Source organism: Amphimedon queenslandica, unplaced genomic scaffold (assembly GCF_000090795.2).
Source record: "Amphimedon queenslandica unplaced genomic scaffold, v1.1 AMPQUscaffold_12078, whole genome shotgun sequence".
In the NCBI taxonomy this organism is placed as follows: domain Eukaryota; kingdom Metazoa; phylum Porifera; class Demospongiae; order Haplosclerida; family Niphatidae; genus Amphimedon; species Amphimedon queenslandica.
In genome coordinates this window covers 1,699-10,898 of record NW_003547683.1, presented here as the reverse complement: position 1 = coordinate 10,898, position 9,200 = coordinate 1,699, and the positions used below count along the sequence as shown (strand labels likewise).

The 9,200-nt window shown below is 34.5% G+C and overlaps 2 protein-coding genes across 2 annotated transcripts; both read left to right on the top strand.

Annotated features, from left to right (window-relative positions):
* The first annotated feature begins 3,002 nt into the window (after window positions 1-3,002).
* LOC109588461 (uncharacterized) lies at window positions 3,003-4,816 on the top strand. Its single transcript, XM_020004630.1, has 9 exons — window positions 3,003-3,078; window positions 3,131-3,388; window positions 3,437-3,514; window positions 3,567-3,596; window positions 3,658-3,930; window positions 3,997-4,038; window positions 4,115-4,172; window positions 4,228-4,271; window positions 4,773-4,816. Exons 1-9 carry the CDS (start codon window positions 3,003-3,005, stop codon window positions 4,814-4,816), a joined length of 903 nt encoding a protein of 300 aa, XP_019860189.1.
* Window positions 4,657-8,780, top strand: LOC109588463 (uncharacterized). The gene is made up of 4 exons (XM_020004631.1): window positions 4,657-4,811; window positions 5,056-7,266; window positions 7,751-7,807; window positions 7,879-8,780. The coding sequence occupies exons 2-4, from the start codon at window positions 5,088-5,090 to the stop codon at window positions 8,739-8,741; spliced, it is 3,099 nt and encodes a 1,032-aa protein (XP_019860190.1). The 5' UTR covers window positions 4,657-4,811; window positions 5,056-5,087; the 3' UTR covers window positions 8,742-8,780.
* Window positions 8,781-9,200: the final 420 nt, after the last annotated feature.

Here is a 9,200-nt window from a genome sequence, read left to right as displayed (position 1 = left end):
TATAGTATCAGTTAGTGAATCAGCATATATTATATGATAATGATTTATTACTTTGTCTCATTAGGTGTGATATTATTATTAAAGTGCTTGTACTAATAAACATTGTACATGTACTGGGTGCATTCCACATACACTGATATTCAATGATTGATGTATTTCAAGTCACTGCTAGTGGTGTGTTCCAGTAACTGTTTCATGAGGTGTTATATACCACACATATTATACACTGCTGGACTAAATATACTCATATACTGTATTTCAATTTACAGGAAAGACTTGTTATATCATTGTCAACCTACGATATCTTACCATGTAACTAATCTACTGTTGTGCATAGCTACATGTAGCCCAGTACATAATTGTGATCACTATCAATATAATAATAGGTTGTATATATTTAAATAGGTGCCTGTTGTACTACTGATTGGTTCTATTATTCATTTTTATTGTATTTATTATAGATAATACATTTTAATCATTTTAATGCACAAAATAAAGTTTCTGTGAAATCACTAAATTTAGTCATAACTATGAATGTAATTCAATGATAGTTCATTCACATACTCCCACTCCTCTTGTGATGTTTACCATTAGTGTCTGGATAAAAGAACTACCAGTAGATCTACTTAAGTGTATTTGTTGTAATGTCACATACTAATAGCTAACTAGAGCTAATTAAATACATACATAAATAGTGAGGACAGTCAACAATAAAGAAACATTACAGTGATAACTGGTGGGATCTTGTGCAGGGCACGAGGCTAGATCTTACTCTAAGGTCACTATACTCATGATACCAGGCATGGGATGATTCTATTTTTGGTTACTTTGATGTTGCAAGCAACATGTTGCCTAAACAGCCAGACGATCAAATTATAACTAATAATTTTCAACAACATGGCATCGTATTGCTTGCATGGTGTATGTGGGCTAGAGCAATGTGTGTATTATGCTTCTGTTCTGGGAAAGTTTTGTTAAACTTATGAAATGCTATAGTAACAATGATAACTAAAATAATAATAGTAGAGATGCACAAATAATTATGTACTACTCCACTTCCAGACACTCTCATGAAATAACAGTCAGTTTAGTAACATGTTATTGATCTTTGTCATCAATGGCAATAAAAGTTAAGAGTACACAAAGCTCACCTTATTATCTATGGGAAAACAAGGAGTCGGGTGAATGCAGAATATATTGAGAACAAAATGATGCCTCAAATACTACTGAGGCACAGTATAGACGTACAAATTGAGTAGAAATAATAAAGTAAAATATAAATAGACCATATTAAGCCTACAGTGGACTTCAATGAAAGATATTATATCCTTATAATACATAGTAGTTTAATGTACATAAAGTAAAGTACATATGCACTTATGGTATGAACTATATGGTGAATCAGAATACTCTCTATCACCCTTCCTCCTGCCCTCTGCTCTCATTCACTCTCTCTCTCTCATACAAAATGTACTGATAACTTAAATATTATAAACAAAGAATGAATTAGCGCTACTGGCAGTATATTAGATTATGTACATGTTAGAAGTAAGAGGACTACTTAACTAGAAAGCAATACAGGAGGAATGCAAGTTATAGGAAGGATAATATATAGAGAAATTCTCATACACTTGCTATACAAACCCTTCCTATTTTACTATAAGAATTAATGTACTGGAATAGTAGTACGATACAGTGCTTCACTGACTACAATGCATGACATTTTAAAAGTACGTCATCTCTTATTTATGTATCATTAGAGAAATTATCAAAAGTACCAACAGTAGATTATGATAGTGCATAATACATACTGTTGCTTCTGTTTATATCTGAAAATTGTACAATGCAGTACTGTAACATGTACCAGTAAATACAATATAGCGGGGAAATTTTGGAGGGAATTAAAATTGGCAAATTGACGTTTTGATAGCCATTCGCCAAAAAAACTGCCATTTTGAGCCATTATACACATGCTCAATGGCACATGGCCACTAATTCACCAAAATAAAAACCGCCAATCACCAGATTTAGCTCCCTCCAAAATTTCCCTCTATACAGTATGCTTCAATGCATAAAAATGATTACATTAGATAAGAAGAGAGGAAATACTTTTAGTGTAAAACCACAACCCACCCTCCAGTGATACACTAGACACAATAAAGTGTAGACCTACTTCCTGTACATTGGAGTATAAATTTATGCAAGTGTAGAGCAGATTTCAGAACTCAGAAGTGTCAGACTGTGGCCCCCAGACATACAAGATGATTGACATCTGTCAATGGAGAGCAAGTATTGGACTGTGGAACTACTGTCAAGCTGCCTCCAGTAGACCAGCTAATGGCCGCCACTCTCACTCATTCAAAGCTGCAGTAGACAGCAAGTCAGGCAGTACTACATCAGGAGAGAAGACATCTAAACTGCCAGCAGCTCTGTTTCTTATTGCTTTACTCCTCCTCCTCTTTCACTCTCTCTCTTTATTAAGACACATCTTGATGATTCCTCCAACAGGTAAACAACAATTGCAACTTTGTACTTGTATATTTACTGGTATTTTATTATTAGGTAACTGCTACCAAGTACAATATACTACTGGTGTTACTGTTACTGATACAAATTACCTCCAGTCAGTAGTCTTACCTGGAGGCAGGAGTTCTAACCTGATTTACAATGATCTCTATTTGATTGTTTGTCTACGTATGCTCCTCCTCTTATCAGGAGATGTTGAAGTCAATCCTGGTCCTATGATTGATGATCGACCTGATATTTCATTATTAATTCAATGGCTTGAACCACTTGTTGACTGGCAGTCATTTGGCTACTGCTTACCAGGAATAACACAACATGATGTATCAATAATTGAAGCTGAGAGCACCAGTGTGAATGACCAAAAGAGGAAATTGTATTCAAAATGGCTCTCTGTTTCTCCTGAAGCAACTTGGAATGATGTCATTACTGCATTGACAATTAGAAGAGAAAACACTCTTGCACAAAATATCAAAGAAATGATTGAAGGACATCCTTCAGTACCTAATGTTAGTAATAGAGCTGCTGTGGGTAATACACAAGGTCCTACAACAGGTACACTTGGTGAAGGTAGTAATTGCTTGTTATACATTATCTATTATAATAGGCAGAGAGCTTAATATGGCAACAGTAATGATGATATTTCATTCTTCTGCTCACCATTACATGCTAATAGGGAATGGATTAGGTGTAAAGGTGGCTGATTTGATAGGAATGCAAGACAATCTAAATACCAAACTTCATTTGGTATTCAAGAGGTGGTTTGATGCTGATAAAGATGTCAGTTGGGATACATTAATACAACTGTGTGATGATTATCCTGATATACTGGGCATTGCAAAATCTGAACTACTAAAATATATAGGTAAGTTATAGGATCTGAGATAATTATAAATAATGTACTATAAAATAGGATTGATTCAAGATACATCAGTCAGTGATGATCCCTCACTAGCATCTCATTCAGCAAGTAGCTTCAGTACCAGTCCAGGTAACAGTTGAATTATTGTCAAGTTTACTGTCTGCTGTCTTTCTCTCACAAGATTCTTTTGTTAAAAGAGAACTAACTTTAAGTAAATAAGTCTAAGTTATGTTATATACAGCTGGCATTAAAACTCTTTGTTTTATATAAAGGTGATCATGGTACCATTATGGGACTGATTGACAAAGATATAGCTTCAAAATATAAAAAATTGGCTGTAGAATTCTGTATCCCTCAGGGTACAATAAACACCATAGCCTACAATAACAGAAACAACTCAGCATGGCATGGACTAAATGATGTTGTTGCTGATTGGCTGAGAGGAAATACTGAAGTGTATGATGAAGGACGTAAAGCAAATGTAAGGTGGCTGTATGATGCTGTAAGAGCAGTAAATAAAACACTTGGAACAAAAATTGCCAAAGGTATTTTCTTCAATTTAGAAAATTGAGTTTTCTTAATTTTGCTTTACATACAAAATCTTTTTATAGAGTTTGTGATTCCAGAGCAAAGTGATCAGTCCACTCAAAAAGGTAAGATTAGAAACATAATAACAAAAGACACAAGAGATGATAAAATATTCATCAATCACTTGATCTTATTATGCAGACAAAGGAGGTCTGGGTCATTTGGCAACTAGTACTGGAATAGAAGAGACTGATTCAGAGTAAATAATACTTTCATACAACAAACAATTTATTGTAATGCTCCTGTGTTTATAGAAAACCACTTGATAGCACAGAAGGAAGTAAAAGTGATGATCAAAGTATGTTAGAATAATAGGCCTACTAGTAATGTCATTAATACTAAATAATAATTACTAAAATAATACTGAAGTATTGATAATCATCAGCCTGCATATTGTTCATGATGTACTCATGCCTTGTTGCAATGCTAGATGCAGCTAAATAGTACCTTATATGAAGGTGATGCAAAGTAGTGGAGGTTGATAAGGCCTTAGATACCTACTAGGCTTAGCATCAGTTAACAACAGCAAATGCATTTTACAACAGGAGGTGAATGAGTCAATTCTCTGCACTACTTATTAACCTCCAGGGGACATTTGGCTGTAAGTTATTTATTTACGAAACTGACATTGAGCAATCAGATTGGTCCGATTGCTGATTGGTTTGATTTAGGTCGAAAATTACTGTATGGTATTATACTTCTATCATGATAAAAAATTGTATTAAAGTATTTTTGTGACAAAAATGTTTTATGGAACATTCATTACAATTTGGTTCAGTATAATTATTTATTTTTGTAGAAGAGACAACAGTTGATTTTGAAAATCTCAAAAAATCAGGTTAGATAATGTTTAGAGTAATTCATAACTGTAGCATGTATATCAAGCAATATGCATAGCTTATAAATTAAAAATGTCTTGCCTTTTCATATAAAATTAATGTTAGTAAATTTTCTATTTTAAAGGATTCCTTTCAGTAATCATAAATTGAATGGCTAATGAAAACATTAATAAAATGACTATGAATCACTGTAGATTACATGTGTATTGCAATAGCAAAAATATTATGTACTCTTGGCAATAGGTATTCTAGAGAAGTGGTGTACAGAAGGTATTATGAAGCTGGAACTGACTCGTGTCCATATGGTCGGTCCTGCTGGATCTGGTAAAACGTGTGCGCAACAACTTCTACTTAATGAACCACCTCCCACAAAATCTGCTACTTCTTCTGATCCACACTCTGATGTCCGATCAGCCACTAGCTCACCACCTGCCAAGTCTACAACTGAAGCACAATCCTCTGGCCTCACTCTAGCCACTAAACATACCACTGACAGTACACCAATAGCTTGTAAAGCTGTCAAAGCTCTTAGAATAGCTTCTCATGATGGTACAGAGACATGGAACAAAATTACTGAAGATAAGTTACTAGAAAAACTAGCAGCAAGTTTAAAAGAAGCTAAAGAAAATGCAGCCGCTCAACAAATTCAGCCACTTTTGAACAAATTAAAGGATGCCAAAAAGGAAGCGCAAGAAACACAAGAGGAACATCTCAATTCTGGGAATGAAGAGCAAATTGATTCGGAACCTAATTCAAAGCATTCATCCTCTGATTCAAGGAAATCAGAGGATTCCAAAGAAAGTAAGCAAGAAGAAACACCACAAGGTGATAATGATGCTGGAGATGTACTTAAAGATATTGCTGATCTCATACCTAAAGCAGGAGCTCAGTTAAGTGAGAAGTGGGTATACATTGTTGATTCTGGTGGTCAACCAGCATTTCAGGAGCTGCTACCATTGTTTACTAGAGCAGCTACTCTTAATGTCATCACACTTGATATTTCAAAAGACCTTGATGAGAAGTTTGAGTTTATGTATCGATTTGATGGACAAAACTTTCCATGTGACAGAGGAATGAAACATACAAATCGTAAAGTTTTCAATTCTGTTGTTTCATCAGCATCAGTTCAAAAACCAATTGATATTCCATTTGTAAAGCATCAACCTAAACACTCAATGTCTTTTGTCCTGGGTACTCACTATGATGTTTTGATTGAAAAAAACAAAAACAACAAAGAAGCTGCTAAGGCAGAGGTTGCCAAGATGAGTGATGATTTGATGTCTGCAGTGCCCCATTTAACAAAACGTATTCCCAGTGTACATAAAACTTCTGTCATATATCCAGTTAATACATTACAAAAAGATGAAAGAATGCAAAGTAGCAAAAATATTTTAGAGACAATGTCAAAGTTCACAGAGGTTACCATTGAAATAGAAGTCCCAGTTCGTTGTTTTGCATTTGAGCTAAGCTTAGAAAAAAAGGCAGAAGGCAAAGGCTTTGTTACTAGAGAAGAAGCTATTGAAGAAGGCAAAAAGCTTTATATGAAAGAAAAAGACGTTGAAATAGCTCTAACCTTTCTTCACACTAGCACAATCATTTTATACTACCCTCAGATTGAAGTTGAACCAAAACTAGTATTTGTTGATCCTCAGAAAATCATCGATGTTCTTTCACATTTGTTAGCTCTCACTTATGTCAGTTATCCAATACCAGCAACAAAACTGGTACCAAAAATAGATAATACTGAGATATGTGATCTAAAGGAAGGCTATTTCACCAAAGATCTTCTTGAAAAGTTTCCAAAAGTATTCTCAGATAAGTTCACATCAGAATACTTTATTAGCCTACTTAAACATCTTGACATTGTTACACACAAAGCGTGGGTGAGGGCCGGAGATAATAATAGCATAGATGATAATATCTACTTCATTCCTGTTGCTTTACCTGCCTACAATGATGAATATGATAATGATCTACCTAAAAGTATAAAGCCTCTTTATTATGTGTGGACGGAGGAAGGTGAATCAAAATCAAAGAACTTTGTTTTTGTTCCTCAAGGAATTTTTATTTTAATTTTTGTCCATTTGCTCAAAAAGGAAGAAATTGAATTTCGTCAAGATCACTCAATGTATCGTGATACCTTTTCACTTCGAATCTACATTAAAGGAAAACGTTGCACACTATACATCATCAATCGCTATAGACATATTGAAGTCTATTTCAATGGTCCTAAGAACTATTGTCCACAAGTCCGTAAGCTAATTACTACAACTATTAATACCATCAGTAGTGAACAGCATTATAAAAATGCATTTCCTTGCCCCAATGGAAATAAGCAGTGCTATTGCATTGTGAATGAAGAGTATAAGGTAGCAAATTGCTCAAAGTGTGATTTAAATGATATCAGTGAAAGTGATGAGAGTTACTGGTGCTGGTTTAACTCTAGCTCAGGAGGTAAAGTATTAATTGAATTAACTATTTAACTATTGAATTAGCTCATTTAATGTGTCCATACTTCATTTAATGCTATATTGGGCCATGCATGTAATATAAAGCCTGGTTTATACTTGCCATAAAATGAACGTAAGATTAAATTTCGGCCAATTTTGTGTCAACTTCAAAGCGTTTTTGCATCAACGCCTATGCAATTTTGATCATTTTTTGAATGTAAACCGAGCTTAGTACAAATACTAGTAATACAAATACAATGTATGCATACAAAAACATGTCAAATCATTTAAAGTTTATGCATGGACCCCACAAGTACTTATAGAGGTACACATACAAATCATATCGTACAAAAGTACATGTATTTTATATTAAATTGTTGTACATCTTAAGCTGAGTAAAGCTCACATATGATTCACAATACACAGATAATATTAGAGTATAGTACAGAGAATTTGAACATCATAATTATTGTTATATTATTTTATAGCAGAGAAAGCAGAATATAATGGAATAGAACCAGACAAGACAAAAAAAGATGATCAAAGTATGTTAGAATAATCTTGACAGTTCTAATAATAATAATAATAATAATAATAATAATGTACACTGTTATAGAGCCTCCAGTTGTCAGTAGTGAATTTTTTCCTGAAATTAAAGACTTTGAGGATGACAAGAAAATGAAGAGGACATTTTCGACACAACTAATCAAGGAAGAGCAAGAGTTTATAGAAAAAGTCAATGTCATTCTGGTGACTGCCACAAAAAACGAGTACCGTGCTGTGATGGGTGCCACTGATCCTCCTGAACATGATGGCAAATATATAAAAGTCATTATAAAAGAAGAATCAGAAAAAGCATTTATCCTAGGGAAATATGGGCTACATAATGTTGCAGTGATAATGACAGGCCAGGGTCCAAAGGAAACCGACAAAGTTCTTACTTCAATACGAAAGATAGTGAAAGCTAAGTATGTCATTGCTATTGGGATATGCTATGGAGCAAAGGAAGGCAAAACAAAATTAGGTGATATCATTGTTGCTGAAAGTATTGTCGATACTCAAAATAAGCGTGAAGAAAAAGATACAATCATTTTAGCTGACACATACCACTGTGGAGAGAAACTGGTAAATATATTCAAACATGACAAAGACTTTGGATATGAAGCAGATAAATCAGTTGAAGTTCACGTTGGTGTCTTGGTCTCTGAGTTCACGTTGCATCGCAATGAAGAAGAAAAACAGAAAATATTAAAATACGTCCCAAAAGCACTTGGAGGAGAAATGGAAGCAAATGGTATACATCGGGTTGCTGATAGAGAAAGAGGATTTGAATGGATAGTAATAAAATCTATCGTTGACTGGGGGAATGAAGACAAAAACAAAGATTGGCAACCATTTGCAGCTGTCTTGTGTGCAAGGTTTGTCCTAAAATACTTTAATGATCCCGTTCGTGAAGGTGACCTACTAAAGGAACAATAAGCATTACAATTTCTAATCTAAACTAGATGTAGCTAGACATTGACTTTGTAGTAACTTTTTGCACCTTTTATAGAACTGTTTTAACTAGGGATAGGCCATAATTATAGTGTTTACTTTTCAATATTATTTTTAATTTTTTATGAATTGCTGATTGCTTATTGTTAAAATGTTATTGAAGGGAAAATCCCCAACACCCACACACCTCACAACACAAAATGGCCTCCTCTTCAACCCCACCTTCTCCCCTTGATTCCAGTCCTAGAGAAGACCTGTGGGCTGAATGGCTGGAACCATTAACAAAATGGCAAACCTTTGGACTGTACTTACCAGGAATAAAACAAAAGGACATTGATAAGATTGAAGAGGACAAGACTGGAGTGGAGAGTAGGAAGATGGGACTGTGGACTAAATGGACTGGGGTATATCCACCTGGTACATGGACTGATGTCATTAGTGCTC